Source organism: Ursus americanus, chromosome 25 (assembly GCF_024610735.1).
Source record: "Ursus americanus isolate L20-20 chromosome 25, mUrsAme1.1.p, whole genome shotgun sequence".
In the NCBI taxonomy this organism is placed as follows: Eukaryota; Metazoa; Chordata; class Mammalia; order Carnivora; family Ursidae; genus Ursus; species Ursus americanus.
In genome coordinates this window covers 32,382,370-32,407,056 of record NC_142151.1, presented here as the reverse complement: position 1 = coordinate 32,407,056, position 24,687 = coordinate 32,382,370, and the positions used below count along the sequence as shown (strand labels likewise).

The 24,687-nt window shown below is 36.4% G+C and overlaps 1 protein-coding gene across 3 annotated transcripts in view; it reads right to left on the bottom strand.

Annotated features, from left to right (window-relative positions):
• REDIC1 (regulator of DNA class I crossover intermediates 1) overlaps positions 1 to 24,687 on the bottom strand; it is a 117,923-nt gene that overhangs the window by 68,009 nt on the left and 25,227 nt on the right. For 2 of the 3 annotated variants that reach the window (XR_015721667.1, XM_045776515.2), the window contains exons 2-5: positions 10,723 to 10,762; positions 7,815 to 7,953; positions 3,638 to 3,770; positions 3,212 to 3,245 (exon numbers count right to left, since the gene is read on the bottom strand). Coding sequence is in view for 2 of the 3 variants with exons in the window: in XM_045776515.2 (XP_045632471.1) it covers positions 3,212 to 3,245; positions 3,638 to 3,770; positions 7,815 to 7,953; positions 10,723 to 10,762 (346 nt within the window). In the remaining variant the exon portion in view is untranslated. Of the gene's footprint in view, positions 1 to 1,911; positions 2,098 to 3,211; positions 3,246 to 3,637; positions 3,771 to 7,814; positions 7,954 to 10,722; positions 10,763 to 24,687 lie in introns of those variants that run through there. The other variant, XM_045776519.2, reaches the window with a different exon arrangement.

The following is a 24,687-nucleotide window of genomic DNA, read 5'->3' as shown; positions in this document are numbered from 1 at the left end:
AATAATTTATATCTGTAGTATACTTTATTAGCCATGAAACACAGAAATGAGAAGTCCAAAAACAATCAATGACACAAAGTTGGAAAAAAAGAAAAGAAGACAAAAAGAGATACTGAAAGTCTTAGGAAAAAATGGGGGGGGGGTGTCCAAAGTCAGGGAGAGCTAGAAATAAAGTCTGGTAATACATCTCTTATCTCAGCCTCAGAGAAACAGTGATAGAGGTGCAAAGACAAAGTCATCCCATGAAGTGAGAAACACACAAACTAAAAAGAAGAGAATACTTAATGTTGGCTCAATTCTACTTCTCTAGGGTTCAGTGAGCCCCAGGCCACTTTTTCTTCTAAACTGTTGTTTCAATTTATTTTCCTTTGTATTTTATAGTTTTGTTTAATTCTTACTTTTCTTGAAATCCCTCCAAATAAGCAATTAAACACTTTTCTAATACTTCACAAAGTGCCACTACACTTTGGACAGGAACATCAGCCTCTCTTCTTTAGTTTTCTCTTCTGTATATTAAGTATAACATTACTGGCTGGGACTCCTGGGTGGCTCAGTCGGTAAAGCATCTGCCTTCGGCTCAGGTCATGATCCCGGGATTCTAGGATCAAGTCCCGCACTGGGCTCCCTGCTTAGCAGGGAGGCTGCTTCTCCCTCTGCTTACTGCTCCCCCTGCTTGTGCTCGCTCACATGCTCTCTCTCTCTCTGACAAAATAAATAAATAAAATCTTTAAAAAAACAAAACAAAACACTATTTACCCCTCTGAAGATAATCACTAACCTGCAGCCTAAAAGTAGGAGATTATTTAAGTAAGATTACAGAGAGTTACATTCCCTATCCTATAAACTATCTAGGTGCAAATTTTAGTCTTATAAAATACAAACTGAAAAACTAAATGCTTTTCATTGTATCATTCCAAAGTTAACGGGTCCTTAAATTAATAAGGCTAACATCTATTACTGGATTATAATACTTTATTTTCTCTTCTCTGAAAAACAGAAAACATACTTTAATACTTTCATAAAATTGAATCAATATCATTATATATAATGTACCATGTATAACTTATAAAATTAGAAATTTATAAATTATAAATTTGTTTATAAATGACAAATACATAATTATGGCATAAAACCAATGCATGCTAAAAAGGGAGAAATTCAAAACTGAATATTCCCATTAACAAGACATCATGTTTATATAACCATTTTTCCCACTACCATTATACACTAGTATAACAATCATAATTTTATTATTTATTTTTTAAACTCTATATAATCTGATAAATTGACTACTTTTTATAGTTTATTGCAGATATATTTCAGAACTTTAAAATCTGGATGTTTTTAGATTTTTAACTTTAGAGAATACAACGACTAAACAATATTTTAGCACTACACATCTCTATCCATATAAACACATTTGTATAGTTTTAATTCAAGTGCATATAACCAGTTGTCATCTGTCAAATCATAAAAAGAATCAAACCATCACAACTCATTCTTTAACAGACTACTGTGACATCACTGAGATTTTATACTGCAATTCACAGGGCCCTTTCCATATCATGACTATTGGGCAACCACGACATCAACAACTGGTTATTTACTGTGATTATAATCATCAACTATTATATAAACACACTCAACTATTTTCAATTTTACCACCAGTAATTTTATAAAAGGATGATGATTTCAAAGATTTTTAAAGAAGAGTGCATTTTTTGGATTCATAATCTTCTACAGAGCAGACAATTAAATTTTGACCACAGGAATTATTATACTTAACTGATACCCTAATTTGACTATATCTATAGCAATTCACAATGTTTTTAAATCCATAGGAACAGAAAAAAAGAGCATATCATAAAAATACAATGATATAAAATCCTAAGACTAGTGATTCAAATGTACCTGCTCATTCTGTTTTTCACATAAAACTTTCTGAGAACTAGGTGCTATTCTGAGAATGAAACTGTGTTTTGTAATATTCTTATTAGAAGATAATTCTGCTGAAAAAGATGGTTGAGAAAAAGTGTAATTTTCTATTCTGTTGAACTGAGGTTTAAACACTCTATATGAGTCCATGACTTGTGACAACTAGAGGAAAAGAAGATACAACCATTTGATCTGCTAAAATTTATAAACTTGAGAAGAGGAAAGTCAAAATAGGAGTGAAAAAGGTCACAGACTGCAGAAAAAGTTCCAAGGAAAAGCAAGTCATCAGTAATCCACAGGACTTATTAAGACAAGAGAGGTTATCAAGTAAAATCATACTGAAGAGCTTCTTTTCTATCTGACTTTCTCTGAAGAGCTCCTTTCTATCTGCCTTTCTCACTACTGGTCCCCTCAACCTCCAAGCTTCATACCATCTCCAAATGACAAGAAATCTGAGTTTCACTGATCCACAATTCAGGTAAAAAGATTTCCAAGAGATGTTAGTATCATTGTCATTCCCTGATGCAGTTTAATTTTGGCAATTCAAAGCAAAGAAAGGATAATTAATAATATAGTGTTGGACCCGAGGCGCCTGGGCGGCACAGTCAGTTAAGTATCTGACCCTTGTTTTCGGCTCAGGTCATGATCTCAGTATTGTAAGACTGAGCCCTGTGTTAGGCTCCACACTCATCACAGAGTCTGGTTAAGAGTCCCTCTCCCTCTGCCCCTCCCAGGCCCCTGTGCTATCTCTTTCTTTCTTTCTCTCTCAAATAAATAAATAAATCTTTTTAAAAATATATAATAATATAGCATTGGATCTTAAAATTTCAAGGTTTAATCACAATCTATATATTTTCCAATTGTTAAAATTTTATTTAGTAAAAAAATCATCTATGATACATTGAAAGAAAAATAATCTTGGAATCAGTGTAAATGGTGAAAATCACAATTTCATATAAAATTATATATACGGTCACTATGCTAGAAGAGATGAATTTCTCAATGATCACATGAACCCAAAGCAGGAATCCCCAAATGAATAATGTTATGTACACACAGGCCTAATCTACATTACCAGAATTCCAAAGAGTTTCTCATAAGCAATCAGTTATTTAAGGTATAAGTTCCATATACTAAAAACTTTAAAAATAGTTTCAAAGACTATGAAAAATTTTTTTAAAGAATAATTTTCCCTGATATTCCAAAAATTTCTATCATTTGGTAGCATGCCACAATTGTTAAAGTAACTTTAAAAAAAATTTTTTTTTAATCTTACCTGAACTGTGTCAAGTTCTTTCTTGCTGCCTAGTCTTGATAGTACATAAAAATGAAAAGAAAATTTTAAGGTTAAAAAAAAGCTGGTAATAAATTTGGCTATCTTTTTATATGTATTTAAAACTTACACTGTTCTATAGAAATACACGAAAACATACAGAACTCAATCATTCTCAAATGTTATAAAAATTGTATTATTACTAGAGAAACATTTTGAGGATAAGGAAAGTCAAACTATGTGTACAAAACACTTAGTATGGACATTAGCTTTTTTGATGAAAGTCTTAATACTTTAATAATACTGTTAACAGCCAAACAAAAACTACAGCTAGAAGAAAAGTCCTCTGTACATTTTCTAATGAATGAAACAGTACTGATGATGACCTGCTTAAATACCTAAATAATATACAACCTTGCTAAAATATACCTGTTGTCTCTATCATCAATGCAGAGGTTAGATGGTACACGGTGAGGTGACATTGGAAGTTCTAAATTATGCTTTCTTAGGGGCATTTTTACGTCTCTATGCATATTCACGTGGATTGGTTTTCTCACAGTTTCTATAATGAAAAAATAATTAAAAATATTTTAAAAGCAATATTTGATATACAATGTTCATTAAACAAGTGTACATCTTAGAAATTTCCTAAAACTACCTATATTCTATATATGCTAGAAGTCATTACAGTACTAAAAACTATCATAGATAATTCAAATCATCTCTTTTTCATTATCTTACATAGTCCTCATCAAAGGGGCTACACTGATTCAGTTCTATTTTTTTCCTTCCTCTAAGATTTCCTTGACCCCCAGACTATACCAGATGCTATGTTATACATGCCCATAGCAGTACGTATGTTCTCTATTATACCACTTACTATGGTTTATTGCACCTGATTAATTCTACCTCTCTTAGTAGATTTTTAAACTTTATGGGAACAGAAGCCTTTTCTCTCCTTAGACAAGATTCCACTATTTGGTCTGCTCAGTACTTTTTAACTACTCTCCTTTTCTGGGTAATGCTTTTGACACACATACCAACTACATATGGGTTTTTTTGTGTGTGTGCATGTACTTTTTAAAGATATTTATTTATTTATTTATTTATCTATCTATCTGTCTATCTGAGAGTGAGCAAGAGAGAGCAGGAGGGAAAGGGAGAAAGAATCTGAAGTAGACTTTGTGACGAGCACAGAGCCCAACGTGGAGCTTGATCCCATGACCACAGGATCATGATCTGAGCCAAAACCAAGAGTTGGATGCTTAACCAGCTGAGCCACCAAGACGCCCCAGCTATACAGTTCTAACAGAGAACTTCCTATCTTCTTATAAACCCTGTCCCTAGAAAAAATAATTGACTTAAGGGCAGCCATCTGACCCAAGATGAATCAATAGTAGGATTACATCTGTGTGGTTATAAATAATTGCTCCAGTGCTAGGACCTGGCACCAGTAGGGTAAGGTAATATGCTTCCAGTAAAATTTAAAAACTCAGAACCAAAGAAACAACTCTCAGTGTTTCCCTTGTGGCAAACCAGGAGAGATGAGCAATACTGGTTTTTAAGGTCACGTTTTAAGCCTGAACGTAAAAGACAATCTGAGAAAATAAAGTTAATTTTTTTCTCTAAAGTGAGAAAAAAATCTTGGTGGTATTCAAGTCCCCGATTCAAGCAGTGGGGGCCCAGCTCTACCACTGCCCTTTCCTTTTAGTAAAGTGTCTTAGTCCATTCAGGCTGCTGTAACACAATACCACAGACTGGGTAGTTATAAACAACAGAAATTTATTTCTCAGTCTGCAAGCCAAGCAGTCCAAGATCAAAGTGCTCTCAGATTCAGGGTCTAGTGAGAGCCTGAGTCCTGGTTCACAGACAGCTGTCTTCTCCCTCTGTCCTCACACAGTGAAAGGAGCAAAGAGAGCTCTCTGGGGTCTCTTTATAAAAGCACTAATAACATTCATGAGGGCTCCATCATCATGACCTAACCACCTCCTAAAGGCCCCACCTCCTAATACCATCACTAATAAACGTATGCTTTTGTAGGGAAGGAAAATATCTTTTTCCTCTATACCTTTCTAAATTCTCAAGTAGGGACTCTATAATAAAAGATTAATAAAGAGAAAAAAACATACCAATTTATTTAGTATAAATTTTAAATGGAAAACTTTATAAGGAAACTGGGACCCAAAGAAGTGGTTAAACTTGAGCAGTTTGATGGAGAATGAAAAGTAGTGATGATCAAACAAAAGGGGGTATGGACTAACTGTAGCCAACTGAAGGAAACAGCAAGGCTTATTAGTTTAGATTCTTCTCAGTGTCCCTCTGTCTTGGAGATAAAGATGTTCCTTTCCTCCAGGTACAGGGAGAACAATTCTCACATGAGGATCTTTCCTGCACATGCCACTTCTCAATTCCTTCTGCTTAAAATCTTTAGTATTCCAACATGCCTTATTTTTGGGACAGTGTGTCCTGACCCCATCATTTTCTATTCTATTCCCAGCATCCAATACACTACTTATGGAAGTACTCAATAATGGAGGTACTCAATAAACATGTTGACTGTATAAATGAAAAGAAAGTGAGGAAGAAAGGAAATATATAAAGGTAAATACATCATTGGAAAGCCTCATGAAAAAGAGTGAATCTGGTCTCCTATCTTACAACATACACAAAATTCAACTCAAAATGGATTAAAGAGTTGAATGTAAGACCTAAAACCATAAAACTAGAAGAAAACATAAGGGTAAGTTCCTTGACATCAGTCTAAGCAATGATATTTTTGGATTTGACACAAAAACAAAGGCAACAAAAGCAAAAACAAACATCTGGAACTACATCAAACTAAAAATCTACACAGCAAAGAAAATCATTACCAAAATGAAAAGACAAACTATGGAATGGGAAAAAATATTTGCAAATCGTATATCTGATAAGGGTTCAAACTGCAAAATATAAAATGAACATACAACTCCTGGCAAAAAATGAACAATCTAATTTTGTAAATGAGCAGTGGAAATGAACAGACATTTTTCCAAAGAAAACATACAAATGGCCAACAGACACATGAAAAGGTGCTCATCACTAATTTTCAGGGAAATACAAATCAAAACCACAAGGAGATATCACCTCCCACCTGTTAGAAAGACTATCATCAAAAAGGCAAGGGATAACAAATGTTGGGAAGGATGTGAAAAAAGGGAACCCTTGTGCAGAGTTGATAGGAATGCAAATGGATGGAGCAACTATGGAGAACATAATATATGTTCCTCAAAAAATTAAAACTACATGATTCAGCAATCCCACTTCTGCGTATATAGCCACAGGAAATGAAAACAGAATCATCTGGAGTATCTGTACTCCCATGTCCCATGTTCACAGCAGCATCATTCACAATGGGCAAGATATAAGATATGGAAACAAGCTCATGTCTGTCAATGGATGACTGGATAAAGAACATGTGAGATATATACATATGATGAAATATTCTTCAGCCATGAACATTAGGGAAATTCTGCCATTCATGACAGCTCGGATGAACCTTAAAGGCATTATGTTAACTGAAACAAGCTAGAGAAAGACAAACAATGCATGGTATCACTTACACGTGGAATCTGAAAAAAATCAAACTCACAGAAACAGTGTAGAAAAGTGGCTGTCAGAGGCAGGAGACTAGGGAGTAGGGGAAATACAGGTTGGTAACAGGTCAAACTTTTAGCTGTAAGATGAATAAGGTATGAGGAGCTAATGTAAAATGTCATGACTGTGGCTGATAACACCGTATTACATAAGTGAAGAAAAAGAAGGTAAATACATCAAATAGATTTACAACGAACCTTTTATTCCTAAAGTCCATAAATAATGTATTTATGTCTAAAGTATAACTAAATTTGCTTCTATAAACCGCCGTCTGCATTAAGGAATAAAAATGCCAGAGAAAGGAAGAGGAGATACTAACAGCACTTATGATCAATTTCTATCCCTCCTTTATGAGCTGTCTTATTTCTTAAGTTCTCATTTTCATACTTATTTTAAAAATTAAATATCAGACACGAGTTTCCCTGAGAAAAAAAATACTCTGACTAAACTTTTAATTCACTTGAAGGCTCAAAGTACAGGCAAAAATGAACTTTATTTTGAAGTATTAGTCTACTCTAGTTAAAATTCCAAGAATGCCTAAGAAATTATTCAAGTTGTGATATAGGAAACTAATTATTGAGGTAAAAATCTTTTCAGCACCTCCTTTCAAACAAATTCTCTAAATACTTTAAGACAGTAAAGACATTTATTTCCTGCTCTTTTAGCTAAACTTTGGTAACTATCTGCCTACACAGATTAATGTAGTAATTAAAACAACTGCAATATAATAACTTTGACCATGTCTTATAAAATTAATTTTATATAACACACAACTTAAAAATAGATAAGCAATAAAAGGATTTTAAGCAAAAAGTAACAAAGGTACTTTAAACAAAAAGTAATTTAAGAAGGCAACCAAGTTTTAAAATTAGTTTACTTTCCATATCCTTTGAGTTCTAAAATTATAAATTTATTAGAAAACAATGTTATGATCACATTAGAATCAAAACAAAATGCTAATGGAAAGACTTACCAGGTGTTTTCTTCTGGCAAGATATGTGATTTACCATATATAGGTTAAGGAGGTCTAAACTGACAGTGGAATTTTTGACAGGGGATGAAACCCCCAGTAATTTCATTTTTGATTTTAACCTTTTCTTTTCAAAATATTCCTAAAATAATTAAAAATAAAAGTTATTACAACAACCATATGGTTTTAGGCAGAATCATAAAAAATAAAAAAGTAATAATGCTATTTAGTAATTAATTGACTGGACATTTTTATATTTTTGACACCCCCTTTATATACTTACATATAAATTAAAATCAATCATGACAACATAGTTTGCTTAAAGACCCTTAATTTCACAGCCTCTTAAAATCTTTTTGGTATATGTAATGCCTTTAAAATAGAACTTTATAAAGGCATTACTAGGTATCAAAAGATTAAAAATTATCTGAAGTGTAAAGCTTTTTAAAATTTTGATTAAAAAAATCTGACAAGTTAAAAATTTGTTTTTCTACAGAGTAACTATCCCACAGATATTAAAAACCTTAAAGATATGCACAGTTTAGTACCATTAAAAGTCAACTGAAATAAGAGGACAAGGAAAAGCAGCTGTGTGAGACTAATCTCCAGCCAGAGTCAATTTAATTTCTTTCATTATCCTTCCATGACTGCTACTTTGCCATTAGCAAGAGCTGTACTGTTGAGTGGACTGAGAAGTGAATGAGAGATAAAAGTGAAGGGGCATAGCAAGAAAGGGAAAGGATCCAGAGAGGGCTTCACTTGTTTTAATAAGGGAAAATTGAGTATGTCTGAATATCAGTGGAAAGCCTCCAGTTGACAGTGACTGGTTGAGGATACAAGAAAGAGAAGAAGTAACTGATTCAGTGAAGTCCTTGAGAAAGATGGAATCCAGACTGCAAATAAACAGACCTTCCTTTGACTGAAGGAAACTACTTCCATTATCACAGAAGGGAAAGAGAGGATCAGTGAAGATGTAAGATAGTTTACAGAACTGATAGTAGATATATGAGATAATTCTCATCGGATAGCTTCTATTTCCTCTGAAATATAAGACAAAGTCATCTAATGAGTATGAAGAGATTAAAAATAGGGTTGGAGAAGAGTGGTTTAAGGGAGGCATGACATATTCAAGGGAAGGTATGACATTTTCAAAGAATAGGAAAGTGACATAACTAGAGATCAACATTTCTGGGAAGGGCCATATGTTTTTCCCTTTCTTATAAAAAAAATCTGGGGACAGATTATAGTTTATTTATTGAATGCCTATGTTATTGCTCAACACAATTCTAGGTATAGGAGACACAAAATGAACAAAAGTAATAAAATCCCTCTTCTGATGAATACATGCTGATGAAGGTGGGGGAGAACAGAGGAAACAAATTTATAAGAAAATACCAGATTATGAAAGAGAAAAGTGATAAAAAAAAAAATGGTCCTGGAGAGAAAGTAACTGGAGGGTAGGGAGCTACTTAGATGCTGTGATCAGAGAAAGCCGACCTAAGAGGAGATACTTTAGCTGAAACCTAAATGTTGACAAGCCAGATACACAAATATCTTGAGGAAGAATATTCCAGACAAAGATCAGAACGGCAGAAAGAAGGCCAGTATAGCTAAAATAAAATGAACAGGCCAAGTGGTAACAAAGTCAGAGAAGTTGGCAGGGTGAAGATCCTTCAGGTCCTTCTAGGCTATGGTTAAGTCAGATATTATTCTAAAAGCAATGAAAAACAATTGAAGCTTTTAAGCAGGGGAATGAAAATTCTGATTTGTGATCTTAAAAGATCATATTAACTGCTGTGTGAAGAACAGACTACAAAGGAATAAAAGATAAAGCAGAAAAACAATGATAAATTTGATTACATTAAAATTAAGAACCTTCCTTAAAAGACAGCATTAAGGATAAAAGCTATAGAGTACACATATAACCGAAGAATTCTAAATATATAAAGACAATAAGGAAAAGACAACACAAATTAAAAATGGAAAAAATACTTGGAAAAATACTTCACAAAAGAGGAAACATGGATGAAAATTTCAGATAACCTCATTAGTAATCAAGAAAATACAAGTTAAATTTACAATGAGACATCATTTCACTAAGTTAATAACTATCCTACTTTTGTAATAATACTCCCTTGCTTTTCTTTAAGTTTTATAAGCTTTGAACATATTTTGTTTTGGAACTTTTTATATATGGAATCTTACTGCTTACATTCTGAGTGCTTCATTTGTTCAACATTATATTTTGGGGATTCATCTACATTAATTACATGTGGTTAACACATTTTCACTGCTATATCATTACTTGGGTATGCCATGATTTGTTTAACCATTCTATCCCTAATGAACATTTGGGTGGTCCCCTTCCCTCCCCATTCCTCTGCCCCTCTTCTTCTTCTCTTTTGCCTTCTTCTCTTTCTTTTTTGCTACTTAACAACAATGATCCAAACAAGCTTGTACAGGTCTCAAAGTACACATGTGGAAGTTTCTCTTGAATATATACTGATCGGCTGTAAGATATATACATGCTCAACTTTATATAATAAAATTGATGTAAGAAAAAAATTTTTTAAAAAAAGTAGAAGATACATTATAAGGCCGTCATAATACTCTAGGCACTCAACGATGAGTTGAATCAGGGTACTCATAGCACAGGTATGCACAGGTAGCGAGAAGTGATCAGACTTTCCTTAAAATACTGGGATATATTTTGGAACTAGAATGACAACAAGAATTAGCAATGATCTTTAAGTCTCCACCTGAAAAAATGGTTGGCTAATCAAGCTATCTATAAGAACAGAGAAGACTGGATGGTCTTCCAGTTACTTAGGTGAATTTATTACCCTTTGAAAAACACCAAAAGATCACTGTTCTTATAAGGCTAATATAAATAAAAATATTTTTTCTTTACCTTTTGCTTTCTCCTTTCCTGCTTGATCAGAACCCTGGTACTGAAAAAGGAAGCAAGACAAAAGATATAATGATTAAATAGTCTCTAAAACAATTGACATTTTAGCTGAATTGACAACTTGAAATTAAAAATCTAGAAGTACAGTAAGAATTATTTTCTGAAAAGAAACTATAAAAATGTTCTTATTTACAGTTTATATTGTTTCAGACAATTTTCTTAGAAAATCCAAGAAATAGTAAAAAAGACTCTAGGCCTACGAAGAATAATAAAACACAGAATAAACCTGAATTATAAAATCAATATAAGCAAAGACAAAACAATGCATTGGAAGAGATGTATCCCTGAAACATTCTCATCTAATAGCAATATTCTTGGTCAAAACTGTTATTTTCTTGCCTCCCTTATATTTCAATATTCTACTAAAATCAAGAGGGAATAGAGAGAACATCAAAATCTATTTGGATCTAAGGAAATTTTAAGTTTATTATTAGAGAAACTTCAGTTATATTAATTATATTAATATATTAATTATATTAATATATTAATTATATGTGTACCTGACTTTTAAAAAATAGTCATTATGGATGTGCCTTATACCTGTGATCTTTGTGCTAAACACTGCACTGAATCCCAATGACAGTACAGTTTTTAACAGTTATAAAATATTTACTCTATTAGTAATAATGGAATGCTATAAAACATTCAACAATTTAAAAAGATCTGCACAATACAGCTTTTTTTTTTTAAGATTTTGTTTATTTATTTGACAGAGACAGACAGCCAGCGAGAGAGGGAACACAAGCAGGGCGAGTGGGAGAGGAAGAAGCAGGCTCCCAGCGGAGGAACCTGATGTGGGGCTCAATCCCAGAACGCCGGGATCACGCCCTGAGCCGAAGGCAGACGCTTAACGACTGAGCCACCCAGGCGCCCCAACAATACAGCTTTTGGATACACATGAAACTATAGTCTCAACAAGATTTGTGCAAGAATTATAAGTAAAATTATAAAATGTATCTTAACTACATGAGATTATATAACAACATGAAAATTAAAACTGCTAATAGCAAGTACCATACATCTTGCACCACCCTAAATGCTTTGGATACTCATATGTATAAATTCATTTAATCTTCACAGCAACTCCGTAAGGTGGGATCTATTTTTATCCTCATTTTACTGATGGAGAAACTAAGACACAGAGAGGTTAACTAATTTGCCCACAGTCACATTGCTGGTAAGTGTAAAATGGAGATTTAATTCCAAGAATTCTGATTTTAAAAACTTTAACCAGTGCATTACACTACTTTCCAAGTATGTCAACTGTGAATACACAAGCTATTCATTTTTCCAAATTTTCATAAACTACATGAGTAAGTTACTGAATACCCTCATACTTGCCACTTACTGAACTTGTTCTTTAACATACTTCCCAATAGCTCTGTCCTAATTGACCATTTTGAGCTCATTGAACAAAGAACCCAATCTATTCTGTTCTGTGCAGCATCATAAGTGTACTGCTGGCATTCAAACTTTAGAAAAGAAAAAGGAAATAAATTACATTTCATTGACACCTCAAATGTTAAGGCTGGAGTGGATCTTAGAGACTAGTTTATTCTCCGTCATATTAAAATTTACAAAAAACTTGCAAGTGACTTAGCCAAGTGACTTTTCAAAGTTCAGAAATATAAGAAGTATGACAGAGCCAGCAATATTAAGCATTTCAGTTTATAAACAGATAATAAGAAGAGATATCAATTCTACAAGCAGTTCCAACATCATAAAGATCAGCAAAATTAAGGACAAGTCAAAATCTAAATACAGTCTTTATATATGTAAATATCAAGTGCTTTCATTCCAGGCTGATTTTCCATTTTCCAGGACACGCTTATGGCTCTCACCAAATTCTCTGTACTACATAATCCCCATCACTCTGCCTAACAAAAGTCAATTAAGGACTCAAGGGGTGCTTGGGTGGCTCAGTCAGTTGAGCGTTTAGCTCAGGTCATGATCAGGGTCCTGGGATCGAGTCCCTTATCAGGCTCCCTGCTCAACAGCCTTCTCCCTCTTCCTCTGTCCCTCTGCCCAGCTTGTGCTCGCTCTTCCTTTCTTGCTTTATCTCAAATCAATAAAATCTTTAAAAAAAAAAAAAAAGAACTCAAGATCAGCTGCTAGATCAGCCTACTACCATAATAAAAGTGAAAAGGATCCTGATGTAGAAGTCAAAGGTAATTTCTCAAATAAAACATTTTAGATTGTTATTAAGGCAACTGATGCTACGAAACAGTGTCTCTCAATTAAATGCACTAAAGAAAAACACTGCATCAATTAGGATTCTTAGTTCCAAGAAACTGAAAGCACCTTTGGTTAATTTACAAAGAAAATAAATGCATTAAAAGGAAACTGGGTTGAGACACCTAGGTGGCTCAGTCGGTTAAGCATCTCTACCTTTGGCTCTCAGTTCAGGTCATGATCTCAGGGTCCTGGGATTGAGCACCCACACTGGCTCCCTGCTCAACAGGGAGTCTGCTTCTCCCTCTTCCTCTGCTCCCCTCCCCCCGGCTCATGCTCTCTCAAATAAATAATAAATAAAATCTTTTTTAAAAATTGTTAATAAATAAAAAATAAAAGGAAACTGGGTAGCCAACAAACCTGCCAAGAAGGCTGAGAAAGCAGATTTGGCAACCAGCAGGAACAAGATAGTCTAGGCTGTGAGGTCACAGTCAAAACCATGTCATAATTAGTTTCAATAAGGACATCACTGCTGACACAGGTCAACATTGGACACCACTGATTATACCACTGTTACAGAAAATCCAAGTTCAGCTGTTCTTTGCTTGAAAAGCCAATACTCACCTCGAGATGAGTTTTAGTTGGAAAGGAATTTGAGCTTTATTCAGGAGGTTGATCACCTGGGGAGAAGGTGGACTCCTGTGCAAAAACCAACTCTGAGGTTTCTCTGCCTGGCCAAAGATTTCCCCCCCCCCCAACCACCCAAAGAATTTTAAAGGAACTTTAGGGCAGTTATCACTAAAAGGGGAAACCCACAACTATATGGTCAATTAATCTTTGACAAAGTAGGAAAAGAATATACAATGGAAAAAAGACAGTCTCTGAAACGAACGGCGTTGGGAAAACTGGACAGTAACATGCAAAAGAAGGAAAGTGGAGGAGCCTGACTAGCTTAGTCAGTGGAGTATGCAACTCTTGATCTCAGAGTTGTGGGTTCAAGCCCCATGTTGAGTGTGGAGCCAACTTTAAAAAAAAAAGTTAAAAAAAACTAAACCGAGGATGCTTGGGTGGCTCAGTCAGTTAAGATCTGCCTTTGGCTCAGGTTATGATGTCCCACATCAGGCCCCTTACTCAGCGGGGAGTCTGCTTCTACCTCTGCTTGCTGCTCCCCCAGCTAGTGTGCATGTGCTCTCCCTGACAAATAAATAAATAAATAAAATCTAAAAAATAAATAAATAAATAAATAAATAAATAAATAAATAAACTGGACCATTTTCTTAAATTCCAAATGGATGAAAGACATAAATGTGAGACAGGAAACCATTAAAATCCTAGAAGACAACACCGGTAGTAACCTCTTTGACATCAGCCATAGCAACTTCTTACTAGATATGTCTCCAGGGACAAGGGAAACAAGCAAAAATAAACTACTGGGATTTTATCAAAATAAAAAGCTTCTGCACAGCAAAGGAAACAAACAACAAAACTGAAAGGCAACCTATAGAATAGGAGATTATCTGCAAATGACATATCTGATAAAGGATTAGTGTCCAAAACGTATAAAGAATTTATCAAGCTCAACACTCAAAAAAAAATCCAGTTAAAAAATGGGCAGAAGACATGAACAGACATTTTTCCAAAGAAGACATACAGATGGCCAACAGATACATGAAAAGATGCTCGACATCACTTTCATCAGGGAAATGCAAAGCAAAACTACAATGAGATACCACCTCACACCTGTCAGAATAGCTAAAATTAACAATACAGGAAACAACAGGTGTTGGTGAGGATGCAGAGAAAGGGGAACCCTCTTATACTGTTGCTGGGAATGCAAACTGGTACGGCTACTGAGGAAAATAATATGGAGGTTCCTCAAAAAGTTAAAAATAGAACTACCCTATTATTCAGCAATTCTACTAGTAGGTATTTACCCAAAGAATACAAAAATACTAATTCAAAGGAATACATGCACGGTGATGTTTATAGCAGCATTTTCAACGATAGCCAAATTATGGAAACAGCCCAAGTGTCCATCAACTGATGACTGGATAAAGAAGATGCGGTGTGTACATATACACACACACACACACACACACACACACACACACAGGAATACTACTCGGCCATCAGAAAGAATGAAATCTTGCCAACTGCAATGACACGGATGGAGCTAGAGAGTATTATGCTAAGCAAAATAAGTCAGTCAGTCAAAGAGAAATACCATATCATTTCACTCATACATGGAATATAAGAAACAAAACAAATGATCATAGGAGAAAAAAGAGAGAAGAAAACCAAAAACCAACTACAGAGAACTGATGGTTACCAGAGGGGAAGTAGGTCGGGGGATGGCTTAAAGAGGTGATGGGGGAATTAAGGAGCGTACTTTGTGAGGAGCACTGGATGTTTTACGGAAATGTAGAATGACTATATTGTACACCAGGAAATAACATTATACTTTGTTAACTAACTAGAATTTAAATAATTTTTTTTAATTTAAAATATTTTTTTAAATCGGTAAAAAGGGAGCATAGTGGTCTGCAACACTTCTTGATTGCGTGCCGACTCAATGGTACCAGCTACAGATGTTATCGTGGTACTCAGAGGTTGTGCAAGGGGGTTTGGCTCTGAGACTGTCTGGGAAACAATGCATGATCTATAGATATACAAAGAAAGGTTTGGTTAACCAATCATGTGGACGAAAGGCGCTTGCTAAAAGTTAAAGACTACTAAGTTGGCCAGAGGGGCCACGGTGGCGGCTTCACCATCTCCACTCCTGGACAGTAAAATACCTCCTCTGGCATCACTGACATTACTGTCCCTGAAAATTCAATCCTGCTACAGCTCCTACAACTGCCTGAAACTACAATAGATTCTCTGTATTCTCTCTCTGGCTCAGTAACTGCTGATTCAAAGTGTAGGACAAGCATATCAAAGTCCGAGCTTAGATCATATGCCCATTCCCTAGTGCAGAACAGCCTGAAACACATTATCTGGGTTTTGTTGTGGGGTTTTTTTTATGTGTGTTGGGTTTTGTGGGGGTTTTTCCCCCACATTCTTTAGAGGAAGGTGGCCTGTGCCTAGCACCAAAAGTCATAAGGTGGGAAGTATCCCCCCCCACACACACAAGGGGCTCAGATGCTGGGCTGCCAAAGAGTACAAATATCTACTTATACAATACAATTAAGATAGCTGATGATCCAAAAGTAATTTTTTATTTGACTATCAGATGTGTATGTGTGTGTGTGTGTGTGTGTGTGTGTGTGTATTCCTAAGAGTTGCATCTAATGGTTTTGCTTAGGTGAGGGCCAAAATAAGACAGTAATGTTCTTTTTGTTGTTCTACAAGGAAGGGTTGAGTAAGATGGCAATACAGAAGGCTCCTGAGGCCACCTCTTCCCACAGACACACCATATGTACAGCTACATTTGCAGCATTCCCTCTGAAAGAGGTTCGGAAATTAGCTGAATGACTCCTACATACTAGTTAATTGAGGAAATACCCTCACTGAAACAGGTAGGAAAAACTATGACACACTCTTACCATAAACACATCCCCCTCCCCCTTAGCACAATGCCATATAGTTGGGAGGGAACCTCCAACTCCTAGTTTTGACCTGAGGAGCAAATGGTTTGTACTGCCTATGCAGCACTCCCAATTTTCAGGGCCCTCACTAGATAGGTAAGTTCCCAAAAACCCAGCTCTGAAAGCCAACAGGGCCTGTGTCCAGGAGACCCACAAAACTATAGTAAACAAATACGCAAATTCTTAACAGGTGTGCAGCACTCACCACAGCTATCCCTCAGGGTTCAGCATAGAGTAGGTAAATCATCTCTCTTCCAGCCTTCCCTGGAAAAGGTTTATCTGCATACTTTAAAAGCTCCTTCCTGAGATACAGGCTTGTAATTCCAGCAGACATTAGGGGCTGGCTGCAAACCACTCCAGGAAGGGAGAATGCCAGAGGACACCTCTCCTGTCTTTTTCCAAACCACTCCAGCACATCAGTATCTCCCTAGAAGGAGATGGTGTGCCCCAGCTATTATAGCTGCCACCCAAAGAATGGGTCACTGGATGCCCTGGCACTGACATTTGTCAGTGGCTTCCTTTCAAAGAAACCGGTAGGACTTTAGTAAACAAACAATTCTTAACTGCCTGTCACCCCAGGGCTAAGCAAGGAGCAACCAGGCAAAATCTCTTAATCCCATTAGATCCCTGAAAAAGGTTCCCCGAAAAAGGTTTATCTGCTTACCTTAAAAGATACTGCTGTAGGGCAAGGCTTCTAATCTAGCAGGCATCAAGAGGCTGGCTGTGATCTTCCCGAGAGACCAGGCTTTCTCCCTCCAGCCCACTCCGGTAAAACCAAATACCAGTATCTCCCTGGAAGGAGCTTGTACAGCATATTTAATGCCACAACTTTTGTGACAGCCACCGGAAGAATAAGTCTTCAGATCACCTGGTTCTAACAGCCAATGGGGCTTGCATTCACAAGTCCCACAGAAATGCAGCAAACAAAGAAATAGTTCTTGACACAAAAAACATAACCCAGTGGCTAGCACAAAGGAACAGGCAAAAAAGCTCATCTCCCAATATCTTCCTGGAAGGGGCTTAAATACATATATACCCAGCTGCTGCCTGAGGGTTAGCAACCATGCGCTAACTGCAGTCCTACCCACTGGGGACACTGATGGGTCTTGGCACACCATCTACTACTAAGAAACACTAAGGAGACCTGGACAATCACAAAAGTTTGAGAGAGAACTAGGAGGTAGGTCCTAGCTAGCTGATACATTTCCTTCACAAGACCATTCTGTCAAAACTGGGAGAAGAGGGGGATTTAGGGTATTTCAAGGGGTAGGAAGATCCTGAACTTACCTCTTCCCACAGACACAGCGAGGCAACAACTACATATAACGCAACTGACTCTGAAAACGACTTGAAGGCTAGCAACAGATCCTCCACAGATAATGACATAAAGAAGCAGCCACCCTGAGACGGGTAGGAGGAGCAGAGATAGAGTCAAGAACCAAACCCTCAGGCGAGACGACTTACAAACAGGAAGGATATGATGAGGATAGAAGTCCTCATAAGAAGCAAGGGAATCAATCTCGATATCAGGCACCCCAGCCCTGGGAACCTGAACCAGAAGACAAGCCCTCACAATGTCAGGATTTCAAAGTCAGTGGGGCTTAACTCCAGAAGAGCCAGAGGACTATAGAAAACCGATACGCCACTCTTAAAGAGCCAGCATGCCATATCACTTGGTCCAAGACCCAGCACAAAAATAGCAGATTGAAAAGCACCAGGGTTATAAATAAAGGGAGATTTATTGACGAATTTTAGGGCATGTGCCAGACAGGCAGGGATCTGTAGAAGCTTTCTCTGGGAATGGAAATGCTGGCACAATTTTTCTTGCCCTCCTTCAACCTAATACTTACAAGAGCCAATTCTGACGCTATGTACTTGCTAGCAGTGCTAGTCCTGCCCTCGCATTCCCTTGCAATTATACACTACCTAACCCACCTGCCCAACAGGCACTCCTCCAAAGCAGGTCCCACTCCACTACACCCAGCAGGCAGCCCCAACCAGACCAGCACCACTCCAAAGCAGCTCCTTCCTCAGAGAAGGGAATGTCAGGTCAAGCCATCAGTATGCCCACAGCAGTTGCAGGTGGGCCTCTCAGCCAGCCATGCCAGGGGCCAGCCGTGCCCATCGGTGTGCCCATAGTAGTCAGGGCCAGTCATTGCAGACATTTGGGCTGAGAGCCAGCCCTAACTACCAGGGAGCCCACAGCAATCACAGCCCAATCACAACAGAAAGGTACATGAAGCCGACACAGGGGACACCCCTAGAGTGCCTGGTTCTTATGACCAGGGGCAACTGCACTACTGGGCCCTACAGGATCCTTCTACATAAGACCACTGCTTTTAAAACCAGGAACTGACCTATCTAATACATAGAAACAAACACAGAGTCAGGGAAAATGAATAGACAAAGGAATATGTTCCAAACAAAAGAACAAAATAAAACCACAGAAAACTAAACAAACCAGAAATAAGCCATCTACCCGACAGAGTTCAAACTAATGGTCATAAAGATGTTCACTGAATTTGAGAGAAGAGTGGATGAACTTCAATAAAGAGAAAATATAAAAAGAAACCATCAGAATTGAAAAATAATGGAAATGAAAAATAAACCACAGGGAATCAACAGCAGATTAGTGAGTGCAGAAGAGGAGACAGCAATCTGGAAGACAGAGTAGTGGAAAGGATCCAAAAACAAATGAAAAATGAACAACAACAAAAAATTAATGATGATAGCTTAAGGAATCCCTGGAAATAACATCAAAGGTAACACTGCTATTATAAGAGTTCCAGAGAAGAAGACAGAGACAGAATGAGGCAGAAAACTTACTTGAAGACATAATAACTGAAAACTTTCCTAACTGGGAGAAAGAAACAGACATCCAGGTCCAGGAGGAAAAGCAAGCTCCAAACAAGATGAACCCAAGGAGGGCCACAGCAAGAAATACAATAATTAAAATGTCAAAAAGTAAAGATAAAGAAAATCTTAAATCAAAGAGAAAAAGCAAATGGGTACATACAAGAGAAACCACATAAGACTATCAGCTGACTTTTCCTCCTTTCAGGAGAAACATCACAGGCCAGAAATAAGTACATGATATATTCAAAGTGCTAAAAGGAGAAAACTTACAACTAAGAATAATGTACCCTGCAAGGTTATCATTCAGAATTGAAAGAGAGGGGCGCCTGGGTGGCACAGCGGTTAATCGTCTGCCTTCGGCTCAGGGCGTGATCCCGGCGTTACGGGATCGAGTCCCACATCAGGCTCTTCCGCTATGAGCCTGCTTCTTCCTCTCCTACTCCCCCTGCTTGTGTTCCCTCTCTCGCTGGCTGTCTCTCTCTGTCGAATAAATAAATAAAATCTTTAAAAAAAAAAAAAAAAAAGAATTGAAAGAGAATGATTTTCCCCAAACAAAAAAGGAATTTATCACCACTAAGCCAGCCTTACAAGAAATACTAAAGAGACTTCTTCAAGTAGAAAAAAAACAGTCATAATAAAAAAAAATAATAATGAAGGGAAAAAAAATACACTGGCAAAAGCAAATATATAGGAAAGACACTAGATCAATCACTATAAAGCTAGTATGAAAGTCAAAAAACAAAAGCAGTAAAATCAATTATATCTACATATTAGGAAATACACAAAACATTTAAAATATGAAAAAATATACGTTTTAGGTATAAAATCTAAAAAAAACTAAAATAAACATAAAATGTGGAGAGGGCAATCGATGTGTTTTATGAATGTGTTCTAACTTAGGTCACACCCAAATTATCACAGACTACTATATACACAGGATATTATATATAACCTACTGGTGACCATAAACTAAAAATCTATAATAGATGCACAAAGAACAAAGAGAAAGAAATAAAAACACCACTGGGAAAGTCATCAAATCACAAATGAAGAGAACAAGAAAAGAAAAAAGTACAAAAACAACCAGAAAACAATGAATAACATGGCATAAGTACACACTAACCAATAATTACTTTAAATATAAATGGACTAAATAAATGCTCTAATAAAAAAACAGAGGCTGACTGAATGGATTAAAAACCCATCTATACACTGCTGACAAAAAGACTTCCTTCAAACCTAAAGACACATACAGACTGAAAGAGAAGAGATGGAAAAAGATATTCCATGCAAATGGAAGCAAAGAAATGAACAAAAAGCTGGGGCTGCAATACTTAGACTTAGGCAAAATAGACTAAAACAAAGACTGTAGGGGCGCCTGGGTGGCACAGTCGTTAAGCGTCTGCCTTCAGTTCAGGGTGTGATCCCAGAGTTGCGGGATTGAGCCCCACATCAGGCTCCTCAGCTATGAGCCTGCTTCTTCCTCTCCCACTCCTCCTGCTTGTGTTCCCTCTTTCACTGTCTCTATCTCTGTCAAATAAATAAATAAAATCTTTAAAAAACTGTAACAAGACACAAAGAAGGGTATTACATAATGATATCAGGATCAATCCAAAACCACAACATAACAATTTTAAGTATCTGAACCCAACATATGAGCATCTGGACACATAAAAGCAAATATTAACACACACACAAAGGGAGAAATTAACAGTAATACAATAAGAGTAGTGGATTTTAACATCCCACTTACATAAATGAAGATTATCCAGCCAGGGGGAATAAAAGTGAATTCGAACACATTAAACCACATGGGCTTAACATATATATACACAAAACATTCCAAAAACAGCAGATTACACATTCTTTACAAGTGCACATGGAATGTACAATATGAGCAATATGAACTAGAAATGAATTACAAGAAAACACCTGGAAAAAAACACAAACACATGGAGGCTAAAACACCATTCTACTTAAAAACCAATGGATCAATGAAGAAATCAAAGAGGAAACCAAAAAATATCTGCAGACAAATGAAAATGGAAACACAACAGTTCAAATTCTATGGGATATAGGAAACGCAGTAGTAAGAGGGAATTTTATACCAATATAGGTCTACCTCAAGAAACAAGAAAAATCTCAAATAAACAATATAGCTTTAAACCTTTAAAGGAACCAGAAAAAAGAACAAAGCCGTAAGTTAGAAGAAAGGGAATAATAGAGCTTAAAACGGAAATAAATAAAATAGAGACTATAAAAAAAATCAATGAACTAAGACCTGGTTCTTTGAAAAGTAAAGCAAAAATTAAAATTAAAAAAAAAAAACACCTTAAACTAGATTCATTAAAAAAAAACAAAGAATGGGGCTCAAAAAAGAAAAACCAGAAATGAATAAGTAACAACTGATACCACAGAAATACAAAGGATTGTAAGAGACTACTACAAAAAATTATACGGCAACAAATTAAAAGCCTAGAAGAAATGAATAAATTCCTAGAAACATACAATAACAACCTTCTAAGACTCAACAGGAAGAAATAGAAATTCTGAACAGACCAAAACTAGTAATGAATAAAATCAGTAATCACAGGGGCACCTGGGTGGCTCAGTCGTTAAGCGTCTGCCTTTGGCTCACGGCATGATCCCAGAGTCCTGGGATCAAGCCCCACATCAGGCTCCTCCACTGGGAGCCTGCTTCTTCCTCTCCCACTCCCCCTGCCTGTGTTCCCTCTCTCGCTGGCTGTCTCTCTCTGTGTCAAATAAATAAATAAAATCTTAAAAAAAAAAATCAGTAATCACAAAACACAACAAAAGTCCAGGACAGGATGATTTCAGAGGTAAATACTACCAAACATTTTTAAATAAGAGTTAACACCTATCCTTTTCAAACTATTCAAAAAAAAAAAAAAAAAACAGAAGAGGAAGAGATGCCTCCAAATTTGTTCTAAGAGGCCAACATTACCCTAACACCAAAACGCAACAAAAAAAACCTTTTAAACATTCATTAGAAAGATCATTCACCAAGATCAACTGCATTTCATCTCAGGGATGCAAAGACTATTCAATATATGCAAATTAACACAATACGTCACATTAACAAAATGAATGATAAAAATCACATGATCATCTCAGTAGTGCAGAAAAAATTTGACAAAATTCAATCTCCTTTCATCATAGAAACTCAGAACAAAATGGGTTTAGAGGGAACATACCTCAACATAATAAAGGCCATATATGACAAACCCACAGCAAACAACATAGTCAATGGTGAAAATCTGAAAGCTATTCACTAAAATGAAGAACAAGACAAGGATAGCCACTCTCACCACTTTTATTCAACCAAGTATTAGGAAGTTCTGGCTGTTGTAATCAAACAAGAAAAAGACATCCAAATCGGTAAGGAAGAACTCAACCTGTCACTATTTGCAGATGACATGATACTATAATAGAAAACTCTAAAGGCTCCACCAAAAAACTATTAGAATAAATGAATTCAGTAAAGTTGCAGGATACAAAATTAATGTGCAGAAATATGCTGTGTTTCTATACACTAAAAATGAAATAGCAGAAAGAGAAATTAAGGAAACAATTCCATTTACAATTGCATCAAAATAAAAATAAAATAGAGGCATCTAGGTGGCTCGGTCAGGTAAGTGTCTGACTCCATTTCAGCTCCAGTCATAATCTCATGGGTTGTGGGATCCAGCCCCACATTGGGCTCTGCCTTCAGCAGGCAATCTGCTTCTCTACTTCTCCCTCTGCCCCTACCTCTGCTTGCAGTCTCTGTCTCTAATAAATAAGTCTTTAAAAAAAAAAAAAAAAAGAACAAAATAAAATACCTAGGAATAAATTTAACCAAAAAGGTAAAAGACCTGTACTCTGAAAATGATTAAGACCTTAATGAAAGAAACTGAAGACACACAAATAAATGGAAAAATACTCTGTGCTCATGGACTGGAAGAATTGGACATATTGGACATATTGTAAAAATGTCCTTACTGGGATGCCTGGGTGGCTCAGTCGGTTAAGTGTCTGCCTTCGGCTCAGGTCATGATCCTGGGGTCCTGATATGGAGCCCTGCATCGGGCTCCCTGCTCAGTGGGGAGTCTGCTTCTCCCTCTGCCTCTGCCCCCGGCTTGTGCTCACTCTCTCTCTCTCTATTAAAAAAAAAAAAAAAGTCCTTACTACCCAAAGCAACCTACATATTCAATGCAAACTCTTATCAAAATACCAACTGTATTTTTCACAGAATTAGAACAAATAATCCTAAAATTTGGATAGCACCACAAGACACTGACTGAATAGCCAAAGCAATGCTGAGAAAGGAAAACGAAGCTGAAGGTGTCACAATCCCAGATTTCAAAGTATAGTACAAAACTATAGTAATCAAGACAATCTGGTATTGATACAAAAATACATCACCAAGACCAGAGAGCCCTCAAAAAACCCACTTTTATATGGTCAACTAATCTACAACAAGGGAGGCAAAAACATACAATAGGAAAGACAGTCTTTTCGATAAGTAGTATCGGGAATACTGGACAGTACATGGAAAAGAATAAAATTGGACCATTTTCTTATACTACACGCAAAAATAAACTCAAAATGGATTAAAGATGGAGATATAAGTCCTGATACCATAAAACTCCTAGAAGAAAACATAAGCAGTAAATGCTTAGACATCGACCTTAGCAATATCTTTCTGGATCTGTCTCCTTAGAAAGGGAAGTAAAAGCAAAAATAAACACTGCGGCTACCAACAAACTGTAAAGCTTTTGCACAGTGAGAGAAACCATCAACAAAACAAAAGAGCAACCTAGTTAGTGGGAAAAGATATTTAAAAATGATGTATCCAATAAGGGGTTAATATCCAAAACATATAAAAAACTCCTACAACTCAACAACTCCCCCCAAAATAATCCAATTTAAAAATGGGCAGAGGACATGAATAGGCATTTTTCCAAAGAAGACATAAAAATGGCCAACAGATACATGAAAAGACACTCAAAATCAATAATCATCAGGAAAATGCAAATCCAAACCACCATGAGGTATCACCTCACACCAATCAGAATGGCTAGTATAAAAAAAAAATAGCGTTGGTGAGGATGTGAAGAAAAGGGAACCCTTATGCACTGTTGGTGGGAATGCAAATTAGTGCAACACCACTACAGAAAATAGTATGGTTGGTTCTCCCGGTAGCTGGTTCCCATCCTCAGGTGTGTTCCACAAGCCACTTCACTAACATAACAGAAGAACATTTTCCTTTTCTTTTTTTCCTTTTTTCTTT